Source organism: Crinia signifera, chromosome 4 (assembly GCF_055691185.1).
Source record: "Crinia signifera chromosome 4, ASM5569118v1, whole genome shotgun sequence".
NCBI lineage: Eukaryota > Metazoa > Chordata > Amphibia > Anura > Myobatrachidae > Crinia > Crinia signifera.
Genome location: NC_139220.1, coordinates 319,981,448 through 320,008,045, shown reverse-complemented (window position 1 = coordinate 320,008,045; position 26,598 = coordinate 319,981,448). Strand labels below are relative to the sequence as shown.

General features: G+C 46.6%; 1 protein-coding gene across 1 annotated transcript in view; it reads right to left on the bottom strand.

Moving 5' to 3' along the window:
• Nucleotides 1–25,886, bottom strand: part of LOC146073381 (uncharacterized) — a 54,604-nt gene extending 28,718 nt beyond the window's left edge. Inside the window, exon 1 of the mRNA XM_083180560.1 lies at nucleotides 24,658–25,886. Coding sequence (XP_083036686.1) covers nucleotides 24,658–25,700 — 1,043 coding nt within the window. The 5' untranslated portion in view covers nucleotides 25,701–25,886. The remainder of the gene's footprint in view (nucleotides 1–24,657) is intronic.
• Between the last annotated feature and the right edge of the window lie 712 nt (nucleotides 25,887–26,598).

The following is a 26,598-nucleotide window of genomic DNA, read 5'->3' as shown; positions in this document are numbered from 1 at the left end:
ATGCTTCAGATATTGACGAAAGTTTTCTGAGTGAAATAAGTATGAAGGGAATCTCCATGTCCTATGCAACGGGTTCGTAGCCGGGGTATTAAAGGATATAGTGATTGGGGCGTGGTCTGATATTAGTATATCTCCTATATTGGCTGATGTAACCGAGGTTACCAGGGTGTCTGCTACCAGTACGTAATCGATACGTGAGAAAGAGTGATAGACTCCTGAATGAAAGGTGTAGGTTTTATCACTGGGGTGGATCAGTCTCCATATATCGGTTGTGTGTGTCTGCGCGAGGAAGGTATTAAAGGCTGTCCATGCGTTGGAAGTAGTAGCTCGTGGGGGGGGTAACTTATCAAGAGCAGGGTCTTTTACAGTATTAAAGTCCCCTCCAATAATCAAGGAATTATTTGCTCTTTCTGCTAGTAATTGGGCTATATGTGTAAGGAAACTTGAAGTCTGTGTATTTGGAGCGTACACATTTAGAATTGTTATTGTTGAGTCTCCTATCTGTACATCTAGGAGTAAGAATCTGCCTTCAGGATCAAGTATTGAGTTAGTGACAGAATAAATCAGTTTTTTTGAGAAAAGAATAGCTACACCTCTAGATTTAGTAATATATGGGGCAGATATACATTCCGCGATCCATGTCGCTCTGAGTGTTGAGTCCTCACCTGCCTTCCAATGGGTCTCCTGTAATAGAGTTATGTCAGGGCTATGACTTTTTATATGGGTTAGAACTCTCCTTCTTTTAATTGGGGAATTTAGGCCGCAAACATTCCAAGACAAAACATTAATAGAATGGGGTGGGGGTAAGTATGGTAGGGTCGTTTGGGTCTGTGTTGTCATCCTATTCCAACCCTGGCGATGCTCACATAAAATGGACTTGGTGTACATGATGGGCCCTCATCCCAGCGAGTGAGGGTCCACACTGTGATCATCTGCGTAAGCAGCAATGGATTTTCAACAGCAATGGTGATGCAATTATAACAAACATAACTTAAGTAAAGCTTTGACAACATTTTCCAATTTTTTCCGACCAAAACATGTTGGTGGGCTCTGACCCGGTTGTCAGAGCTGACCAGGTACGTACAGATTAATAACGACATTATAGTTAAACGTAAGGTGAAGATCAGAAGTAACATTTTTAACATTTACAAAATTCCAGGCTGGAGAAAGAAAATTTGTGTACAATATCACAATAAACATGAAAAGGACCATTTATCTAGGTATTCGCTGGTAAATTTGGAGAACCACTAGATGGCATGAAATGTGCTTTCGCCGCTTCTGGGTCATCGAACAACAGAGTACGTCCGCTATCCGTTACCCGCAGTTTGGCTGGGTAAAGTAAGGCAAATCTCCTATGGGTGTCCACCAAAAATTTGCATACAGTGGAGAACGCTTTCCGTTTCTGAGCTACCGCCACAGAAAAATCTTGAAAGATTAGTATGCTTACCCCATCGATTATGAGTTGCTCCATTTTTTTATATGCCCTTAATATCGCCTCCTTCGTTCTGAAATCAAGGTAGCGAGCTATTACTGGTCTAGGGCGCGAATTAGGGTCTGTTTTTTCTTGGCCTATTCTGTGCGCTCTCTCAATGTGGGGCAATTCTACAGAGTCCAGCAGGTCTAAGGCTAACAGTAGTTTAGAAGATAGATAGTCAGATAACATGTTGGGTTTAATGTTTTCAGGTATGCCTATAAACCGGAGGTTATTCCTCCGATTTCTATTTTCCAGGTCCTCAACTTTATCCTGGAGTTCTTGGAGCATCATGGAGGTGCTGTCAGAGGAGGATTGTATATTGTTGACAGTGTCCTCCGCATCACTTACCCTCTGTTCGAGGTCCGCTATGCGGGAAGTATTGGAGGCTACCTCTCTAATTGTTGACTGAAAAGATGACTTAAATTCCTCCATTTTTTTGTCAATGTGTGGCATCAAAACCGCTAGGATTTCCTGGGCTGTGGAGGAAGGACCCGGTTGGCTATCTAAAGATATATCGTCGTCTGGAGGAGGGGTTGTGTGTGAGGAGGATTGGGACGAATGAGGTGTCAAAGGTGTTTGTTTTGTAGCTCTATTGCGTCCCATTTTTTCCTCGCCAAGAGATATGGTTGGGCGTGGATGTGAGGGGGACAGAAATCTGTCCATTAACCAAACCTATTAGAAAAGGAGATAAACCGTGTGGGGATTCGTAAGATAATCAAAGATGTTATGGGATTTAGCACTGTACTATCTGTGTTAAGTATAGACCTTTCCAGAATAGAAATAGCTGGACTTTTTGAGTTGGTGAATTAAGCGAATAAATTGTTGCCTGTGTAATTTGGAGAAGAGAATAAGTAAATAAAAATAAAGTATGTGCTTCACATATTTAGTATAGGGTCCCTAAGCACTTTCTCCCGTCTAGAATCAGGTATTTCTTACATTTCACATCCTGTATCTATGTGAAAGTTCTATGTCTTTTTATTTTCCAAGTTGTTGTTTGTAAAATAAGGCTAATCTAAGTAAAAAAGTTATATGAAATAGATTCTTAGGTTTAGGATGGTACCATGTCATGCCACAAGGTGGCGATGTGTACCTTAGCTATCAAATATATGGCCTATACACTCCTTAAAGACAATGCTAAACAATGCAAAACAATGTCTTCCAATTCACCAGAGAATGTGGTCCAAACTGTAAAATCCCAGGTGTCAACTTACTATGTCCTAGGTTAGCAGCCTGCATCACACTCACATATAATTAATCACAAAGATTTTTTGAGCATAGACTACAGGTATAGTAGAAGAGAATAATCATAAAACATATATAGTAAGAACCATTGAAACTATTAGTTACGGTGAGTCTTCCTGAGAATTTGTATCTGCAGCCAAGTTCCAGAAACAGACACAGGAGAGGGGGGGGGGGGGGGGGGGGGGGGTGTAGGGATTCTGGAAAGGTTTCCTGGGATAAGTATTGGGCGTGGTGAGGGGCAATAAACTGGCCCAGATTGGGGATCAAAATCCGGTGTAGCTCCTAAATGGTAGGTCACAAATGTCACTTTCTGTCCCCTGTAGTAGATCCAATGCTAAGAGTAAGTCTCAGAAGATCGACCACAAGGAGTATTGGAGTCTGCCTGTTGTTAGCGTAGGTTTGCACCTCTCTCTATCAGGGTCAAAAGAAGGGGGTCAGAGAGTAGTATGAAAGTTCACGCAGGGGCAATAGGCACAGTGTTTATGTCCACCCTTAGGGAAATTGATGTGTCTTCAGGGTTGCCTTTTTCAAAGCTCCCACACTGCTTGAAGTGTGCATAATCACCTCCCCTTTCCCCTATATGAGGAGCATTCCCCACTTGCAGTTCCCTTATGGCGGGTTAAGCAGTCAGTAGGGGACGTATTATATCTCCCCTGGGTATTCAGCAGATAAGGAGAAATAACAAGGAAAGAGGGGGAGGGAGGTAGGCAGGAGGAAAAGGGGGAAGAAGGGGTAAAGCAAGCCCCCTTTTAGTCTATTCAACCAATTGTCCCTCCCTAACGATGGGAGATGAGGTTGGAGCCTTGATTCGCACTTTTATTGGGGGGATTATCGGGGGAAGTTGGGGGTACAGCTTTTCCCCTCAGACGTAGTGATGCCGGGTGGCGAGGCCGCAGCCCAGATCTGAATATGGGGGGAGAGGTCGGGGGTGTCCGGTTATCTGTGCGCTGGGTCTCCGCAGCACACTACGGGGGTCAGGCGCCTCTCCGGTGGTGATGGGATCAAGGCAGGGATGTTACCTGTCAGGGGGTATGCGCCAGCACAGCCCCTGATCTGCCGCTTGTTGCTTCCCGGAGCCTCCGGCGTGCGCGCGTAGTCTCCCCTGGTGCCCGCTTCCAACGACCGCGTCACCCGTCTGCGCAGTGTGGTCCGTGAATTGCAGTCGCGACCCTCTGGCTTCTGCTCACCGCCGACCGAGGTCTCGGGCTGTGTCCTCTCTCTCTGGATGTCGGGTAGGGCGGGTGAATTGGTTGGTCTCCGCAGAGTAGACCGGTCTCCCTGTCACGAGGCGGCCTGATCACAGGCCGGACTCCGGCGCCGGGTGGAGGTGTTCCGGGACCCCTCTCGTCCCAAGATCGGGATCAGACGGTTCCCCGAAGTCCAGGGGTTACTGGGCTGATGTTTGAGGCCCAGCAAGGCTTATTGGTAGCTCGGATGGGGCCGGATTACTCCCTGGTGAGCGGAGCTCTGTTAAGATGCGGCCATCTTGGATGCGCCGCGCGCCGGCAATTGACTGCTGGTTAATATATATATTTTTATTTTCTCCCACTATATCCTTAACCCCTTCCTGACAGAGCCAGTTTTTGCGTTCCTGACAGAGCCCTTTTTTTCAAATCTGACATGTATCACTTAAGTGGGGATAACTTTTTTTTGCTTTTACTTATCCCAGTGATTTTGAGATTGTTTTTTCGTGACACATTGTACTTCAAGTTAGTGGTAAATTTTCGTCGATACAGTCTGTGTTTTTTTGTGAAAAATACCAAAATGTCGGAAAAAAATGGAAAATTTAGCAATTTGCAAAATGTTAAATTTTCTGCTTGTGAGACAAATAGTCATACCACTCAAAATAGTTAATAACTAACATAGACCATACGTCTACTTTATGTTTCCATCATTATTTCAACTTCCTTTTAATTTTTTTGGACACTAGGAGGCTTACAATATGAATAGCAAATTTTCAAATTTTCAAGAAAATTTCAAACACTGATTTTTTTAGGGACCAGTTCAGTTCTGATGTGACTTTGAGGGACTTGTATGTGAGACACCCCCATAAATGATGCCATTTCAAAAACTGCACCCCTCACAGTATTCAAAACAGCATTTTGGAAGTTTGTTAACCCTTTAGGTGTTTCACAGGAATTAAATCAAAGTGTAGGTGAAATTTCAAAATTTCATTTTTTTTGCAGATTTGCAATTTTAATACATTTTTCTAAGGAACACAGTACATTTTACTAGAGAAATGTGACTAAAAATTGATTCCCCCAATTCTTTTGTTTTCATAAATATCCTATATGTGGCCCTAGTGTGCACGTTGACCAAACCACAGGCTTCATAATAGAAGGAGCACCTACTTGATTTTGGAGCCTCCTTTTTATGAGATTATTTTTTAGGCACCATGTAGGTTTCTAGGCACCATAAGATGCTAAAAGTTAGGAACCTCACCCTTTAGGGAATTCATCTAGGGGTATAGTGTACATTTCAAACCCCCAGGGGTTTCACCAATTTTGATACAACTGGGCTGTGAAAATGAAAAAATTTAATTTTTCATTTTCACAGCTCAGTTGTATCAAAATTGGTGAAACCCCTGGGGGTTTGAAATGTACACTATACCCCTAGATGAATTCCCTAAAGGGTGTAGTTTGCAAAATGGGGTCACTTGTGGGGGGGTTCCACTGTATGGGTGCTTCAGGGGTCATTCAACCAGAATCTGTGCTGCAAAATCCAAAAATCACTCCTTCCCTTCTGAGTCCTGCCATGCACCCAAATGGTATTTTTTGGTCACATGTGAGGCATTGCCGTACTCGGGAGAAATTGGGGCACAGATTTTGGGGTGCTTTGTCTCCTTTATTCCTTGTGAAAATGAAAAATTTGGAGCCAGAACTGCATTTTTGTGTAAAAAATTTAATTTTTCATTTTCACAGCTCAGTTGTATCAAAATTGGTGAAACCCCTGGGGGTTTGAAATGTACACTATACCCCTAGATGAACTCCCTGAGGGGTGTAGTTTGCAAAATGGGGTCACTTGTGGGGGGCTTCCACTGTATTGGTGCTTTGGGGGTCTTGCTAATGCGACATAGCACCCACCAAAATTCCACCAGAATCTGAGCTGCAAAATACAAAAATCACTCCTTCCCTTCTGAGTCCTGCCATGCACCCAAATGGTATTTTTTGGTCACATGTGAGGCATTGCCGTACTCGGGAGAAATTGGGGCACAGATTTTGGGGTGCTTTGTCTCCTTCATTCCTTGTGAAAATGAAAAATTTGGAGCCAGAACTGCATTTTTGTGTACAAAATTTTATTTTTCATTTTCACAGCTCAGTTGTATCAAAATTGGTGAAACCCCTGGGGGTTTGAAATGTACACTATACCCCTAGATGAATTCCCTAAAGGGTGTAGTTTGCAAAATGGGGTCACTTGTGGGGGGGGTTCCACTGTATGGGTGCTTCAGTGGTCATTCAACCAGAATCTGTGCTGCAAAATCCAAAAATCACTCCTTCCCTTCTGAGTCCTGCCATGCACCCAAATGGTATTTTTTGGTCACATGTGAGGCATTGCCGTACTCGGGAGAAATTGGGGCACAGATTTTGGGGTGCTTTGTCTCCTTCATTCCTTGTGAAAATGAAAAATTTGGAGCCAGAACTGCATTTTTGTGTAAAAAATTTAATTTTTCATTTTCACAGCTCAGTTGTATCAAAATTGGTGAAACCCCTGGGGGTTTGAAATGTACACTATACCCCTAGATGAATTCCCTAAAGGGTGTAGTTTGCAAAATGGGGTCACTTGTGGGGGGTTCCACTGTATGGGTGCTTCAGGGGTCATTCAACCAGAATCTGTGCTGCAAATCCAAAAATCACTCCTTCCCTTCTGAGTCCTGCCATGCACCCAACTGGTATTTTTTGGTCACATGTGAGGCATTGCCATACTCGGGAGAAATTGGGGCACAGATTTTGGGGTTCTTTGTCTCCTTCATTCCTTGTGAAAATGAAAAATTTTGAGCCAGATCTGCATTTTTGTGTAAAAAAATGTAATTTTTTACACAAAAATGCAGTTCTGGCTCAAAATTTTTCATTTTCGCAAGGAATGAAGGAGACAAAGCACCCCAAAATCTGTGCCCCAATTTCTCCCGAGTACGGCAGTGCCTCATATGTGACCAAAAAATACCAGTTGGGTGCATGGCAGGACTCAGAAGGGAAGGAGTGATATTTGGTGGTGGAATGAATGGTGGGTGCTATGTCGCATTAGCAAGACCCCCGAAGCACCAATACAGTGGAACTCCCCCACATGTGACCCCATTTTGCTCACCAGCTTTGGGAGGGGGGCTGGCGCTGCGGCTGGTGGGGGGGTGGGAGGGGTGCTGACGCTGTGGCAGCCGGGTTGGTGGGAGGGAGGGGGGGCTGCCGGGTGGGAGGGGGGGGGCTGACGATCGGTGGTGATCGGTGCTGTACTTAACAGCACCGATCACCACCGATCACTGTGTTACCGAGCGGCTTAGCCGTCGGTAACACAGAAAACGCTGCAATTGGCTGTTCACATTTGAACAGCCAATCGCAGCGATCGCCGCGAGGGGGGATGTCTGCTGTCAGGGACAGCAGACATCTCCAAACTGTCACCGCGTCTATAGACGCGGTGACAGTTTAAAACCATGACGTATATATACGTCTTCGGTCGGGAAGTACCTCCCGACCATGACGTATATATACGTCATATGTCGGGAATATCTTTCTATCTATCTATCTGTCTGTCTATATATATATATATATATATATGTTGTAACACTGTAGGGGAATTTGGATGTAGAAGGCAGCCAGCAGCAGCTGAGAAATCATATAAGTCCAGTCTTTGTGGTGCAACTGGCCGCAACCAGTTTTATTCAGCAGAAAATAAAATAAACAACAAAAGAAAATACCTTGCCTGTCCGGCACTAACTAAACACAGGATATTTCTAACTATCTCCAAACAAAACACAAAGTTTCCCAGTCAACACTGGGTGGCTCACTTGTATAAGGCAGCTTGTTTCTCACACAGAGATTCTGCAGTCTCCCCAGGCAGTCTGCTCACACTGCTGATTCTGGCAGCCTTTTTCACAGCTTGCTTGCTGATTAGCAATCTGTGAGGCAAAACACCTGTTTCTAAAAGGTGTAGGACAAGAACCTGGGAGAAATATACCTGCCCTCAAACACTACTCCAGTGTTCTTGTCACAATGTGTATATATATATATATATATATATATATATATATATATATACACACATATATATATATATGTGTATATATGTATATATATATATATGTGTGTATATATATATATACACATATATATATATGTGTATATATATATATATACACACATATATATATATACACACATATATATATATATATATATATAATTCAGTACATTTTATGTTATTTTATTTATTTTGTTTATTTTATAAAATGCTGCAGCTGACGGAGGGGGTGGGAGGGGGGAGCGCTGCGTGCGCTGCTGCTGCTGCTGCCGGAAGGATGGACTGCAGGCCAGGGACTGCCGGGTGAGCTGCCGGGTGGGTGGGAGGGGGGGCTGGTGATCGGTGCTGTACTTAACAGCACCGATCACCGTGTTACCGAGCGGCTTAGCCGCCGGTAACACAGGAAACGCTGTGATTGACTGTTCACATTTGAACAGCCAATCACAGCGATCGCCGACCGGGGGGGGCATCCCTGCCCCCCCTGGGCAGCGAGGGGGGATGTCTGCTGTCAGGGACAGCAGACATCTCCAAACTGTCACCGCGTCTATAGACGCGGTGACAGTTAGAAGTCATGACGTACATTTATGCCATGTGTCGGGAAGTACTTCCCGACCATGACGTAAATGTACGTCAAATGTCGGGAAGGGGTTAATATTAAAGCTGGGATGGGGAACTTTCGTCCCTTCAGCTGTTGTTGAACTACACATCCCAGCAAGCATGGGCAAAAAGCAAAACTGTAGCAGGACATGCTGGGATGTGTAGTTCAACAACATCTGGAGGAACTAAGGTTCCCCATCCCTGTATTAAAGGAAAACATTTATATATATAGATTTAGTTTTACCTCCCAACTGTTGCGCTTATCGCAGGAACGTCCGTTTTGTTTTGGGACGTTCGCGCTTCCTGCCCAAGGCTGGCAGTGTCCTGTGGAGGGGGTGGGGTGCAGTTGGGAGTTTCCCCTGTCACCCATGAATCCAAGCTGTGCGCACAGCCTCTATCAGAGGCGTAACTAGAAATTTTGCTCCCCCATGCAAAAAAGTTTCTGGCGCCCCCTCCCCCATATTCATGTTTAAAGTAAACTGCCACAATTAAAGCATACTTGCCGACTTTTAAGCTGCCCTCTCCGAGAGAGAACAGCCAGCTCTGTTAGGCAGGGGGTGGGGCCATATATGGGAGTGAAAAATAGGCGGTTTGGGGCAGGGCCACATAGATGCTGTCCTGTTGGGGGGCGTGCCTACAGCATCGCATCATTTTAGCCCCGCCACCTCCAAGCAATGCCGGTATTTCAGGCATTGCACTGTGGGGGGTGGGGCTAAAATGACTCGCCGAGGGACAGATCGCGGGAGATGGGGGGATATGCGGGAGGATTGCCACCCTTTCCGGGGGGGCTGGGAGGGGCACCCTATTTCCCAGACCCTCCCGGCCATTCTGGGAAGGTAGGCAACCCTGAATGAAAGACAATGAACAGAAGTGTATAAAATACTGCACCTAAATAACAACGTAATGCATTGTTTATTGAACTTACTGGAGCATCGGAAGACACAGAGGTGCACTATTCTATTAAGGGCAAACAAAAGGGATCTACCCTGATTTTTTGCCCCAAGGTTTTTTCTTGGTCACTTCAATTGCAGAGCAACCCCCCCCCCAAAAAAAAAAAAAAAAACACTTTCGGGTGAAAACACACAATATTCACAATTGTGACCATGAAAGCGGGTCAGGGATTTATTTCCCCCGCCAAAGTCAGTAACATTGCACTAGGACAAGCTCGTACTCCTTTTACTGTGCTAAGGTATATTAATGAACCACTGTAAGACGTCCTGACATCATTTTAACTAGATCGGAACTTTCGTTTTTTGCACCTAAAAAGCTAAACTTTAGGTGTCTTGAACAGAAGATATTGACTTAGAGCGAGACGCTTTTGCACGTTTCAACTTTTTCACTCCGCCCTAATATACTGTATATGTTGGAAGTGAGCTGGGAGCTATGAAAGGCTGGGTAGCCCCCAGGGGCTGGCTGGCAATTTTCAGCCTGGGGGGAAAACACAAGGAAGCGGCCCTGGGGTTGGTGTTGCTATATTTCAAAAATAGAAAAAGAGGAAGGCCAGAAACTGGTATGATCTTGGGAAATCGAAGATGTACAGTATAGCAACCCTTCCCCACTGGTGTAGCTAGGTGCCACGGTGCCCGGAGCAAGGGCATGTTTCGCACCCCCCCCCCAATTTGTAGTAGGCGGGGCTCTTGCATGATGAAAAGCGAGCGCAGCCTAACATTATAAGACACACCGTAAATGCCCATTACACATTAAGTCACATGCCCAATACATACTATATAACAAACCATAATACCCATTTGCACATCTGACACATAAAACCAAAAACTTTTTTGGAAGGAGGGCACAACATTTCTAGTTACACTGCTGGCGGGAGCCATCATGCTTCCATTTATATGTACGCACACACACACACACACACACAGGGCCAGTGCAAGGTTCGCCGGCAACCTAGGCAAGTGGTCAACACAAACCCCACACACACAGTGGGTGCCACCCACAACCCAGAAAGGACTCGCCACAGCCGGAGTGTGTATGGTGACGGAGGGACCGCAGGCGGGCTGCAGGCTACTCTGCAGATTGCAAATAACTGCTCACTCTGGGCCAGATGTATCATAGTTCAAAAAGTGATAAAATGGAGAGTGATAAACAGCCAGCCAACCAGCTCCTAACTGCCATGTTACAGGCTAAGTTTGAAAAATGACAGGAAGGAGCTGATTGGCTGGTTGTTTATCACTCTTCACTTTATCACTATCTGAAGCTTAATACATCTGGCCACTGGCGGATTTAGGGGGGGGGGGGGGCACCCGGGCACGTGCCCCCCCTGTCATTTCTGACACTTTTTTTTTTCTCTTTTAAGTTGCCGTCGATCCTCCTGCCCCCCGTTCCGAATGCTGAAGCCAGGAGAGGCTTCAGAAGAAAATGGGTAATACTGCACATTTTCTTCTGAAGCCTCTCCTGGCTTCAGCGTTCCCAATAGTGCATTGCGCGGGTGCACGTGTGACGTCACCGCGCACCCGCACAGTGCAGGGAAGAGGGGTTTGGCCGCGGCGGCGGAGGTGGGAAAAGGGAGGGAGGAAGGGAGCGCGGCTACGTGCTGTAAGGGGGCAGAGGGAGGCGAGCGGCTGCTGTGAGGGGGCAGAGGGAGGCGAGCGGCTGCTGTGAGGGGGCAGAGGGAGGCGAGCGGCTGCTGTGAGGGGGCAGAGGGAGGCGAGCGGCTGCTGTGAGGGGGCAGAGGGAGGCGAGCGGCTGCTGTGAGCGGGCAGAGGGAGGCGAGCAGCTGCTGTGAGGGGGCAGAGGGAGGCGAGCGGCTGCTGTGAGGTGGCAGAGCGAGGCGAGCGGCTGCTGTGAGGGGGCAGAGGGAGGCGAGCAGCTGCTGTGAGGGGGCAGAGGGAGGCGAGCGGCTGCTGTGAGGAGGCAGAGGGAGGCGAGCGGCTGCTGTGAGGGGGCAGAGGGAGCCGAGTGGCTGCTGTGAGGGGGCAGAGGGAGCCGAGCGGCTGCTGTGAGGTGGCAGAGGGAGGTGAGCGGCTGCTGTGAGGGGGCAGAGGGAGGCGAGTGGCAGTTACCAGCATCAGGGAGCAGTGCTAGTGCATGAAGTAACCCTCCATGTGCCTGTTGGCGGTAAGATGCTTTTTTCTGTGTGTTATCTGGCACCGTGGGGGCATGTGTGTTATCAGGCACTGTGGGGGCATATGTGTTATATGGCACTGTGGGGGCATATGTGTTATCTGGCACTGTGGTTGCATATGTATTATCTGGCACCGTGGGAGCATATGTGTTATCTGGCACCGTGGGGGCATATGTATTATCTGGCACCGTGGGGGCATGTGTGTTATCTGGCACTGTGGGGTCATATGTGTTATCTGGCACCGTGGGGGCATGTGTGTTATCTGGCACCGTGGGGGCATGTGTGTTATCTGGCACCGTGGGGGCATGTGTGTTATCTGGCACCGTGGGGGCATGTGTGTTATATGGCACTGTGAGGACATATGTATTATCTGGCACCGTGGGGGCATATGTATTATCTGGCACCGTGGGGGCATGTGTGTTATCTGGCACTGTGGGGTCATATGTGTTATCTGGCACCGTGGGGGCATGTGTGTTATATGGTACTGTGAGGACATATGTATTATCTGGCACCGTGGGGGCATATGTATTATCTGGCACCGTGGGGGCATGTGTGTTATATGGTACTGTGAGGACATATGTATTATCTGGCACCGTGGGGCATATGTATTATCTGGCACCGTGGGGGCATATGTGTTATCTGGCACAGTGGGGGCATGTGTGTTATCTGGCACCGTGGGGGCATGTGTGTTATCTGGCACAGTGGGGGCATATGTGTTATCTGGCACCGTGGGGGTATTCTCTGTGTCAGAATGTGAATTTAAACGCGAAGTAGACACTGATATATAATATAATATAGAGGCAACTGTACAGTGCTGACAATGGGTATAATATAATATAATGGTCCGTGGCTTAACGTGTAATGGGAGTCATGGTGCACAGCCGCTCCCATCATGTTTCATGCCAAGGTGGGCCTGTGTACTTAAAAGGCCAGGGCCAATTTATAATCCCATTCCCAGCATCTCTCTGCTCTCCTCCTCTATCTCACTCTCCAGTCTCTGACAGGGCACATTGGCACCACTATCACCCCCCCCCCTCCCCTATCATGGTGCCCCCCCTGTCATTTTTTCCTGGATCCGCCCCTGCATCTGGCCCTCTGTGACTTGCAGTGCTGAAGGGAGGCTGTGGTCTCAAGCTCACCTGCTGGGCGCCGGGCCGGCTCAGGTCTACTGTGGCGGCAGGAGACAGGAAACAGCCAGTCAACATAAGCGTTTTGACCGGCGCCTCCTGCAGCAAGTAAGAGGGTCCCGAGGGATGGGAGGGGGGAGATGCTTGGTGCAGGCGGCATGTGAAGGGGGTGGGGTGATGCGGCAGCCGCTAAGTCGCTCGGGCAGAGGGGGTTGGAGGGGATCGCCTCTCACCTCCATCCAGGGGGTGTCCCTGCTCCCACCTACCTCCAGTGGCCCTACACACACACACACATATATATAACACCTACACATACACGCATATAACACACACACACACACACACATACATATATATATATATAACACCTACACATACACGCATATAACACATACATATACACACACACACACACACACACATACACATATATATATATATACATTGACAAAAAACCTCCTGGTTTCACATGTCCCATTAAGGCTTCTTACACATGATCTGGCATTTCAGAAACCTGTTGTAACTCTTCCACTCAAACTCCAAAAAGCAATGAAATTCTGATTAAGGCTGACGCGTTCCTTGTGCAATACAGATATGGTACGCCATCACAGCCTGTGGGTAAGTGCAGATTGCTGTCACTCACACAATGGTGGAGCTGCTAATTCACAGATTTGTGTGCTCATTGGAATACACACATGCAGTAAGAAGCCTTAATGGGACATGTGAAACCGTAAGGTTTTTTGTCAATGGAATATATTATAAGGGCACGGTAGTGCCCTTATATTAAGGCTGAATCCAACGAACGGATTTTTCCCATAGGATGGGGGCATGGTGTTTGAGGGACTGCACCTCTTCCGCGAGGCCACGCCCCCATTTTGCCGCTATGGGGGCATGACCCAGAGCCTCTAGCCATGCCCCCAGCCCCCTGGCTGCGGGAATAGACGCTGTGCGCATGCGTTTATTCCCCGCTGTTTAGCAGCTGACGGGGGACTCCCAACAGCCCCCCCACACCGCGGGACACTGCCGCCCGCGGGTGGGACATCGGGACAGGCCCTGACAATCGGGACTGTCCCGATAAAATCGGGACTGTTGGGAGGTATGCTGTACTGTATACAGCCCTCTGACGAAGTCCAGGAGAGAGACGTGCAGCAGTAACATTCACGTCTCACGCTGGACCGCTAGCCAATGGGCGCTTGCGGTCCAGCAGCCAATCAATTGGTGGCTGCTGGACCGTGAGCGCCTATTGGCTAGCGGTCCAGCGGGAGATATGAATATTAGCAGCATGTCTCTCTCCTGGAGTCCGGGGAGCGGAGCTGGGAGAGGCAGAGGCTCGGTCCGGGGCCTGCAGAGCCACCGGGGTCATGCGAGGCACAGCGGCAGAGGAGGACGCCGCTTCCTACCGGGTGCTAAGCCAGCTGCTAGGAGGAGGCGGCAAGACCCAGGCTCATTGTGTTCCGGGGGGAGGAGGACGCGGAGGCCTCCATGGAGCCAGGGGCCGGAGTGGAGGAGGTGCCCGTGCGAAGAGACCAGCGGTGCCCTGCTAGTGCAGGAGGCGCCTGAGGCCCGGAAGCTGGAAGAGGAGGAGGACGCTGCAGCAGCAGCGGAGGCCGTGGAGGGACAGGCCGGTGCGGCAGCCCAGAGGGGAGCAGGGAGGAAGGGGTCGCTGAGGATTCTCTAGGATCTTCCGGACCAAGAGCTGCGCTGGATCAGGGGCTGCTGCGGACAGGAGAGGATCTGGTGACCTGGGAGGCTCTGGTGGCAGCCTGACTGACATGTCCAGGGAGCGGGAGCTGGACAGGTGAGAGCTTGTGGGCCCGCAAACCTCCATTGAGCATGAAGTCCCTGGCATTGAGCATGTAGGTAAGTGGCACTTAAGTGTCAAATGTGTTATGGGCATCTCTGTGTGTGGCATATGTATAAAGGGCATCTCTGTGTGTGGCATATGTTCAATGGGCATCTCAGTGTGTGGCATATGTTTAATGGGCATCACGGTGTGTGGCATATGTATAAAGGGCATCTCTGTGTGTGGCATATGTATAAAGGGCATCTCTGTGTGTGGCATATGTATAAAGGGCATCTCTGTGTGTGGCATATGTTCAATGGGCATCTCAGTGTGTGGCATATGTTTAATGGGCATCTCTGTGTGTGGCATATATTCAATGGGCATCACGGTGTGTGGCATATGTATAAAGGGCATCTCTGTGTGTGGCATATGTATAACGGGCATCTCTGTGTGGGCCATATGTATAAAGGGCATCTCTGTGTGTGGCATATGTATAATGGGCATCACGGTGTGTGGAATATGTATAAAGGGCATCTCTGTGTGTGGCATATGTATAACGGGCATCTCTGTGTGTGGCATATGTATAATGGGCATCACGGTGTGTGGCATATGTATAATGGGCATCACGGTGTGTGGCATATGTATAATGGGCATCACGGTGTGTGGCATATGTATAATGGGCATCACGGTGTGTGGCATATGTATAATGGGCATCACGGTGTGTGGCATATGTATAATGAGCATCACGGTGTGTGGCATATGTATAATGGGCATCACGGTGTGTGGCATATGTATAATGGGCATCACGGTGTGTGGCATATGTATAATGGCTATCATGGTGTGTGGCATATGTATAATGGCCATCACGGTGTGTGGCATATGTATAATGGCCATCACGGTGTGTGGAATATGTATAATTGGGCATCACGGTGTGTGGAATATGTATAATTGGGCATCACGGTGAGTGGCATATGTATAATGGGCTTCACGGTGTGTGGCATATGTATAATGGGCATCACGGTGTGTGGCATATGTATAATGGCCATCACGGTGTGTGGCATATGTATAATGGCCATCACGGTATGTGGCATATGTATAATGGGCATCACGGTGTGTGGCATATGTATAATGGGCATCACGGTGTGTGGCATATGTATAATGGGCATCACGGTGTGTGGCATATGTATAATGGCCATCACGGTGTGTGGCATATGTATAATGGCCATCACGGTGTGTGGCATATGTATAATGGGCATCACGGTGTGTGGCATATGTTTAATGGCCATCACGGTGTGTGGAATATGTATAATTGGGCATTACGGTGTGTGGAATATGTATAATTGGGCATCACGGTGAGTGGCATATGTATATTGGGCATCCTGGTGTGTGGCATATGTATAATAAGCGTTACGGAGTGGGGCATATGTATAATGGGCATCACGGTGTGTGGCATATGTATAATTGGGCATCACGGTGTGTGGCATATGTATAATTGGGCATCACGGTGTGTGGCATATGTATAATGGGCATCACGGTGTGGCATATGTATAATTGGGCATCACGGTGTGTGGAATATGTATAATGGGCATCACGGTGTGTGGCATATGTATAATTGGGCATCACGGTGTGTGGAATATGTATAATGGGAATCTCTGTGTGTGGCATATGTATAATTGGGTATCACGGTGTGTGGCATATGTATAATGGGCATCACAGTGTGTGGCATATGTATAATTGGGCATCACGGTGTGTGGAATATGTATAATGGGAATCTCTGTGTGTGGCATATGTATAATTGGGCATTACGGTGTGTGGAATATGTATAATTGGGCATCACGGTGAGTGGCATATGTATATTGGGCATCCTGGTGTGTGGCATATGTATAATAAGCGTTACGGAGTGGGGCATATGTATAATGGGCATCACGGTGTGTGGCATATGTATAATTGGGCATCACGGTGTGTGGCATATGTATAATTGGGCATCACGGTGTGTGGCATATGTATAATGGGCATCACGGTGTGGCATATGTATAATTGGGCATCACGGTGTGTGGAATATGTATAATGGGCATCACGGTGTGTGGCATATGTATAATTGGGCATCACGGTGTGTGGAATATGTATAATGGGAATCTCTGTGTGTGGCATATGTATAATGGGAATCTCTGTGTGTGGCATATGTATAATAAGCGTTACGGAGTGGGGCATATGTATAATGGGCCAGTGGCAGTAACATAACACTGGTTGCAACATAATGCAGGTTGCAAAACTGCGGTATAAAGTAGTCTTTTCCTGCAATGCTGTGCCCCTTGCAGTGAGGCTACACCCCTGTTTTTTGAGCGCGTGCCTAAGGCGCGAGCATATTGTCCACTTTGCTGCTGGGGATTGTTATGTTACAGCCACTGTTGGGAGGAATTATATGTAGTTTTTTTATGTAATGCCCCGCCCCTTTTGTAGCTCCTCCCACATCACAGCCCACTTTCTGCCCCGCCCACGGTTCCTGAACCTATTTTCCTACAAAAATAGCACTGTATATATATATATATATATACACACACACACACACATACATACACAAACACCAATTTATTTGACATCTCTGGAGCTGTACCTTTATGGATATTAATATTGATCTAGTGAGATTTTTTTTGTTATAACATTTTATTTTCTTACATTTTTCCACATATAAACATAGAAAGGACATTTACAGTTCATGGTTCCTGCTTGTTTCATCACATTGAAATTTAACTCACAAAAACATATTATTCACATTATTTGCAATTTTACTCCTCTTTCCTCTAACTCCAATTTCTGTCTTTATCCTTTATAAACATGTTTATATATATCCACATGGTTTAGTAACCACATTCATATCTGGGGTTTTATCCTTCTCATGACACTTCGTTATTTTGATGAGGAGCCTCCTCCGATATTTTTATCATATCGACTAATACAGTGGTTCTCAAACTGCTATAAGCACATGAATAAGAATAGCATGCCCCTTTACAGAATAAAATTCCGGATTTTTTGACACCAAATGTAAAAAACAACAAAAAAACTTTATTTTAAAAGTTCACTTTCCACTTCACCATGAAAAGATGGCGATTTGCTACACGGTGACACACGGCGAAAATCACTTAGAAAGATGGCGAAAAGTGCACGTTGAATAGGGTGATTCACTTTCAGACCCAAAAAATCACCTTCCAATGAATTCGCTGTGAAACATGGCGAATTGGCCTCATTGAATACTGCCCTATGTGTTTTCTAGAGTGGTGCTCTCTACATTTCCTCCTAATACGATGTGACACCCTCTGTGTACAATACTATTTTATTGCTTGTGTACTTCCCATTCCCTCCCCCTGCCTCCCCCCCCCCCCCCCCCCCGCCTTTCCATCTTCTTCTATTTCATATAATTTCCTTGGATTTTATTTGGATGCAGCATACCCTCCAACATTTTAAGGGTAGAAATCGGTACACATTCGAGAAGGGGGCGTGGCCTTGGATAAAGTGGGCGTGGCCACACCCCCTTTCCGAATGTTCACTGGGCATTTTTGCACCCCCCACCATCCACATCTACCACACGCACAGCAACACTGCAGGCACTGCTTGCTGGTGGGTGCGTGGGAGGAAGAGAGTGCTTCTTCATCCGGCCGCCAACTTTTTAAAATAAAGCCTGCCAGCCTGGGATCTTGAAGTTCCTGGAGGGGAGGAGCTGCGCTGCGCACTGTAGATAATGGATGGAGTCATACTCGGGAGGCAGGCAAGGTTCCTGGCCGGCACCCGGCCCCTCTATTAGGGTCGCGGGCAGAAGACACGTCACGCCCGCGACCAGACACTTGAGCCCAGGCCCAGTCAGCGTCACAGCCACCCAGCCCCCCTGTGGTCACGGTCGGATGTGACACATCACGCCCGCGACCAGAAAACGGCACAGTCACGGAGCGGGAGCAACAGTGGATGCTGTTAAAGCTCCGCTCCTCCTTTCTTTGACCCCAGGAGCCGGACTCCAGAGACAATAGAGACAATGGCGACTCCATTGCATCTGGCAGACAAATACCGGTACAATCGGTACATCCGTTTTTAGCTGGTACAGACCGTAAAAAAACGGTACTGTACTGGCTAAATCGGTACAGTTGGAGGGTATGATGCATTATATTTTTACCCCCCTTTATTACTTATTTCTTTCAGTGCTGTAAAAGGATAGATACTCCCAGTACATGAATGCTGGTCTCATCCCCATGTTAATTCTTAAATTATAAAAAAGAAACCTTATTTGCATGTATTTCTTTATATTTCAGTCCTTATGCTACTTTCCCCTGAGCACATTTCTGTAATTGTCCTTCTCTACCACAAACAAAACTACATAGGATCACACATAAGGACAAGGGACACATCAAACACGGGGGACTCATTGCCTTCTAACCCTTATGATTCATAATTGCCTATAAGTACTGCCATCAAAATGTCATACTGTTCACCTCAAGCTGTTCCATCTGCCTCCTTATTGCCCAGGTGGTGTTATCGTACAGCCGCATCACATTCTCTCTTACACTACGCTATATAATCCCCATTTTTTGTAGAATTTAATAATACCCATTTCTAGATCCGGGAGAGTAGCTTTCCTTTCCATATATATAATTCTTAGAATCAGGGTTTCAGTTTCCTTATGGACGGCGCTGATCACTTGATCCAGTGGTATAATATTAGCTTATTTGCTACCCCCACAATCACTGTCAGTGTTGGTATCATTTTCCTATTTCCTGGGCCTAAATCCCATCTTTGCATGTAGAACAGAAGGCGTGCCTGTGGGTCTTTGACAAGTCTTAAAGAAAACAGGTGGTCTAGTGAGGTTGTGTCTGTGACGGTGATTCTAACAATATCAAACAATAATATGGGGACTGCAATATCCTAACATTTATGAAAATACATAATGTGAATGTGTTAGGAATATCACAATGATTGTAAGTAATGCATCACGATCGCCATTAATCAATTTCTGATTCTTTCATGAAGCTAAGCTACGAAAACTGCGTATTTAAATGACGTACATGATGATCGCGAGGCATTAGCAACATAGATGTGCAAACTCAACTTCCACAAGCTGTATATTACACATCTCAGTACCGGCACCAGCAGAACAGCTGTATATTACACATCTCAGTACCGGAACCAGCAGAACAGCTGTATATTACAGAGCTCAGTACCAGCACCAGCAGAACAGCTGTATATTACACATCTCAGTACCGGCACCAGCAGAACAGCTGTATATTACACATCTCAGTACCGGCACCAGCAGAACAGCTGTATATTACACATCTCAGTACCGGCACCAGCAGAACAGCTGTATATTACAGAGCTCAGTACCGGCACCAGCAGAACAGCTGTATATTACAGAGCTCAGTACCGGCACCAGCAGAACAGCTGTATATTACACATCTCAGTACCGGCACCAGCAGAACAGCTGTATATTACACATCTCAGTACCGGCACCAGCAGAACAGCTGTATATTACACATCTCAGTACCGGAACCAGCAGAACAGCTGTATATTACAGAGCTCAGTACCAGCACCAGCAGAACAGCTGTATATTACAGAGCTCAGTACCGGAACCAGCAGAACAGCTGTATATTACACATCTCAGTACCAGCACCAGTAGAACAGCTGTATATTACACATCTCAGTACCGGCACCAGCAGAACAGCTGTATATTACACATCTCAGTACAGGCACCAGCAGAACAGCTGTATATTACAGAGCTCAGTGCCAGCACCAGCAGAACAGCTGTATATTACAGAGCTCAGTACCTGCACCAGCAGAACAGCTGTATATTACAGAGCTCAGTACCAGCACCAGCAGAACAGCTGTATATTACACATCTCAGTACCGAAACCAGCAGAACAGCTGTATATTACACATCTAGTACCGGAACCAGCAGAACAGCTGTATATTACACATCTCAGTACCGGAACCAGCAGAACAGCTGTATATTACACATCTCAGTACCGGCACCAGCAGAACAGCTGTATATTACACATCTCAGTACCGGCACCAGCAGAACAGCTGTATATTACACATCTCCGTGCCGGCACCAGCAGAACAGCTGTATATTACACATCTCAGTACCGGCACCAGCAGAACAGCTGTATATTACACATCTCAGTACCGGCACCAGCAGAACAGCTGTATATTACACATCTCCGTGCCGGCACCAGCAGAACAGCTGTATATTACACATCTCAGTACCAGCACCAGTAGAACAGCTGTATATTACACATCTCCGTACCGGCACCAGCAGAACAGCTGTATATTACACATCTCAGTACCAGCACCAGCAGAACAGCTGTATATTACACATCTCAGTACTGGAACCAGCAGAACAGCTGTATATTACACATCTCAGTACCAGCACCAGTAGAATAGCTGTATATTACACATCTAGTACCGGAACCAGCAGAACAGCTGTATATTACACATCTCAGTACCGGCACCAGCAGAACAGCTGTATATTACACATCTCAGTACCAGCACCAGTAGAACAGCTGTATATTACACATCTCAGTCCCGACACCAGTAGAACAGCTGTATATTACACATCTCAGTACCGGAACCAGCAGAACAGCTGTATATTACACATCTCAGTACCAGCACCAGTAGTACAGCTGTATATTACACATCTCCGTACCGGCACCAGCAGAACAGCTGTATATTACACATCTCAGTACCAGCACCAGTAGTACAGCTGTATATTACACAGCTCCGCACCGGCACCAGCAGAACAGCTGTATATTACACATCTCCTTACCTGCAACAGTAGAACAGCTGTATATTACAGTGCTCAGTACCGTCACCGGCATAAAAGCTGTATATTACACATCTCAGTACCGGCACCAGCAGAACAGCTGTATATTACAGAGATCAGTACCAGCACCAGCAGAACAGCTGTATATTACACATCTCAGTACCGGAACCAGCAGAACAGCTGTATATTACAGAGCTCAGTACCGGCACCAGCAAAACAGCTGTATATTACAGAGCTCAGTACCAGCACCAGCAGAACAGCTGTATATTACACATCTCAGTACCGGAACCAGCAGAACAGCTGTATATTACACATCTCCGTACCGGCACCAGTAGAACAGCTGTATATTACAGAGCTCAGTACCAGCACCAGCAGAACAGCTGTATATTACACATCTCCGTACCGGCACCAGCAGAACATCTGTTATTACCCATCTCAGTACCGGAACCAGCAGAACAGCTGTATATTACACATCTCCGTACCGGCACCAGCAGAACAGCTGTATATTACACATCTCAGTACCAGTACCAGTAGAACAGCTGTATATTACAGAGCTCAGTACCAGCAGAACAGCTGTATATTACCCATCTCAGTACCGGAACCAGCAGAACAGCTGTATATTACACATCTCCGTACCGGCACCAGCAGAACAGCTGTATATTACACATCACAGTACCGGCACCAGTAGAACAGCTGTATATTACAGAGCTCAGTACCAGCAGAACAGCTGTATATTACACATCTCAGTACCGGCACCAGTAGAACAGCTGTATATTACAGAGCTCAGTACCGGCACCAGCAGAACAGCTGTATATTACACATCTCAGTACCGGAACCAGCAGAACAGCTGTATATTACACATCTCCGTACCGGCACCAGTAGAACAGCTGTATATTACACATCTCCGTACCGGCACCAGTAGAACAGCTATGTATTACAGAAGTCAGTACCAGCACCAGCAGAACAGCTGTGTATTACAGAGCTCAGTACCGGCACCAGCAGAACAGCTGTATATTACAGAGCTCAGTACCAGCACCAGTAGAACAGCTGTATATTACAGAGCTCAGTACCGGCACCAGTAGAACAGCTGTATATTACAGAGCTCAGTACCGGCACCAGTAGAACAGCTGTATATTACAGAGCTCAGTACCGGCACCAGCAAAACAGCTGTATATTACAGAGCTCAGTACCAGCACCAGTAGAACAGCTGTATATTACACATCTCAGTACCGGCACCAGTAGAACAGCTGTATATTACAGAGCTCAGTACCAGCACCAGTAGAACAGCTGTATATTAAAGAGCTCAGTACCGGAACCAGTAGAACAGCTGTATATTACACATTTCAGTACCGACACCAGTAGAACAGCTGTATATTACAGAGCTCAGTACCAGCACCAGTAGAACAGCTGTATATTACAGAGCTCAGTACCAGCACCAGTAGAACAGTTTTATATTACAGAGCTCAGTACCGGCACCAGGAGAACAGCTGTGTATTAAAGAGCTCAGTACCGGCATCAGCAGAACAGCTGTATATTACACATCTCAGTACCTGCACCAGTAGAAAATCTGTATATTACACATCTAATTACCGGCCCCAGTAGAACAGCTGTATATTACAGAGCTCAGTACCGGCACCAGTAGAACAGCTGTATATTACAGAGCTCAGTACCGTCACCAGTAGAACAGCTGTATATTACAGAGTTCAGTATCGGCACCAGCAGAAAAGCTGTATATTACACATCTCAGTACCGGCAACAGTAGAACAGCTGTATATTACAGAGCTCAGTACCGGCACCAGTAGAACAGCTGTATATTACAGAGCTCAGTACCGGCACTGGCAGAACAGCTGTATATTACAGAGCTCAGTACCGACACCAGCAGAACAGCTGTATATTACACATCTCAGTACCGGCACCAGTAGAACAGCTGTATATTACAGAGCTCAGTACTGGCACCAGTAGAACAGCTGTACATTACCGAGCTTAGTTTCAGCATTAGTAGAAAAGCTGTATACTGTATTACAGAGCTCAGTACCGGCACCGGCAGAACAGCTGTATATTACAGAGCTCAGTACCGGCACCAGTAGAACAGTTGTATATTACAGAGCTCAATATTGGCACCGGCAGAACAGTTGTATATTACAGAGCTCAGTACCGGCACCAGTAGAACAGCTGTATATTACAGAGCTCAGTACCGGCACCGGCAGAACAGCTGTATATTACACATCTCAGTAACGGCACCTGTAGACCAGCTCTATATTACAGAGCTCAGTACCGGCACTAGCAGAACAGCTGTATATTACAGAGATCAGTACCGGCACCAGTAGAACAGCTGTATATTACTGAGCTCAGTACCGTAAACAGTAGAACAGCTGTGTATTACAGAGTTCAGTACCGGCACCGGCAGAACAGCTGTATATTACTGAGCTCAGTACCGGCACTAGTAGAACAGCTGTAAAGTACAGAGCTCTTTACCGGCACCGGCAGAACAGCTGTATATTACAGAGCTCCATACTGGCACCTGCAGAACAGCTGTATATTATAGAGCTCAATACCAGTACCGGCACTAGCAGAACAGCTGTACATTACAGAGGTCAGTACCAGCACCAGCAGTACAGCTGTTTATTACAGAGCTCAGTGCCGGCACCAGCAGAACAGCTGTATATTACAGAGCGTAGTACCGGCACCAGCAGAACAGCTGTATATTACAGAACTCAGTACCGGCACCAGCAGAACAGCTGTATATTACAGAGCTCAGTATCGGCACCAGCAGAACAGCTGTATATTACAGAGCTCAGTACCGGCACCTGCAGAACAGCTGTATATTACAGAGCTCAGTACCGGCACCAGCAGAACAGCTGTATATTACATAGCTCAGTACCGGCACCAGCAGTACAGCTGTATATTACAGAGCTCAGTACTGGCACCAGTAGAACAGCTGTATATTACAGAGATCAGTACTAGCACCAGCAGAACAGCTGTATATTACAGAGCTCAGTACCGGCACCAGCAGAACAGCTGTATATTACAGAGCTCAGTACCATCAGCTCCATCGCCACTGTATGTTGTTATATTGCAACTCTAGTTCCTAACAGACAGTTCATCCCAGGGAAAAAGTGCCCCAAATCCACTTGTCAGACCGCTCCAGACTATCAGGACTGATTCATACAAAACACTTCTCACACTAGGAAAAAATTGTATCCATTGAATGCATATTGTGGTGTTACAAGTTACTTTAATTATATATGAAAGACACTGCATTCAGGCCCTCAGAGTGACTCAAGGTATTAATAAGTATTGTCTTTCTAGTAACACTCTACCCGCATTCACAGCATTTTTCGATTCTCTCCTGTGTGACTCCTCTGATGTACAACAAGCTGTGTCTTCTGGGAAAAACCTTTGCTGCATTTAGAACATTTATATGGTTTCTCTCCTGTGTGAGTCCTATGATGTAGGACAAGAAGTGACTTATTGGAAAAACATTTGCTGCATTCAGAACATTTATATGGCTTCTCTCCTGTGTGACTCCTCTGATGTATAACAAGATGTGACTTATTGGAAAAACATTTGCTGCATTCAGAACATTTATATGGCTTCTCTCCTGTGTGACTCCTCTGATGTAGGACAAGATGTGACTTCTGGGAAAATTTTTTGCTGCATTCAGAACATTTATATGGCTTCTCTCCTGTGTGACTCCTCTGATGTAGGACAAGATTTGACTTCTGAAAAAAACATTTGGTGCATTCAGAACATTTATATGGTTTCTCTCCTGTGTGTATCCCCTGATGTTTGACAAGCTCTGACTTCTGAGAAAAACATTTGCTGCATTCAGAACAATTATATGGCTTCTCTCCTGTGTGACTCCTCTGATGTACAACAAGCTTAACCATCTGGGAAAAACATTTGCTGCATTCAGAGCATTTATATGGTTTCTCTCCTGTGTGACTCATCTGATGTATAACAAGATTTGACTCAAAGGAAAAACATTTGCTGCATTCAGAACATTTATATGGTTTCTCTCCTGTGTGAATTCTATGATGCCGGACAAGACTTAACCTAAGGGAAAAACCTTTGCTGCATTCAGAACATGTATATGGCTTCTCTCCTGTGTGACTCCTCTGATGTTGGACAAGATGTGCCTTCTGGGAAAAACATTTGCTGCATTCAGAGCATTTATATGGCTTTTCTCCTGTGTGACTCCTCTGATGTATAATAAGAGGTGACTTCTGGGAAAAACATTTGCTGCATTCAGAACATTTATATGGCTTCTCTCCAGTGTGACTCCTCTGATGTATGAGAAGATGTGATTTACATGTAAAGCCTTTGTCACACTCAGAGCACACATGTGGTTTCTCTCCTGTGTGACTCATCATGTATGAGGTGAGAAACAAATTAGTTGCTGAAGGTATCGTCTATCCAGAAAATAAAATTGCTTTTGTTCCTCCTCCTGAGGTGTAAGGAGATATGATGTATTTAGTTGGCTTGATCGGAGAACAATGTCCCTTTCCACGTCGTCTTAGTTAGAATCCTGCTCCTTATATGTCCTGTAAGAAAGTTAATATATAAAAGCATAATGGTTACCAGGATAACACTACTTTTATTGTATAAGAAATATATTTATACACAATAACAAGTATCAGTCACTGATTATATATTCGTGTACAGACGTGTCCACATACATCCAGCCTCCTTGTGCGTTAAACAGTCCTTCTAGTCCTGCCATGAAATTCGTTGCAAAGCGCTAGGGGCATGATCTTGGCAGCGTGGGAGTAGAACAGGACAGGCCAACCTGTGGCTCTCCAGATGTTGTGAAACTACAAACCCCATCATGCCTTGCCACAGTTTTGCTATACGGGCGCGTTAAAACTGTGGCAAGGCATGATGGGATTTGTAGTTTCACAACATCTGGAGAGCCACAGGTTGGCCTGTCCTGGAGTAGAAGCAAGAGCTCCCTGGCTGATATTCCCATCCTGATAGCTGCAGGGCGGGAAGCTCCGGCAGACATCGACGTGAGGGGAAAGCAGCCAATACCTGCACCCGCTGCTGTGTAACGCTCCCCCGAGCTGCCATGCAAGGGAGCCGAGGGCCCAGTGGTCATCTCTGAGGCTGCATGAGCACATTGCTTACCAGCCGCCAGGAACCATAATTCTGTAAGGAGCTAGGTGGTCGTGCCAGCAGGAGACAGTGCCAGACGCCTGGAAGTAGTGGGCTGTTGTAGTCCGCAGGAGAAGGTGTTATTACCAAGATGTTGCTGCGGGGCATAAGTTGCGT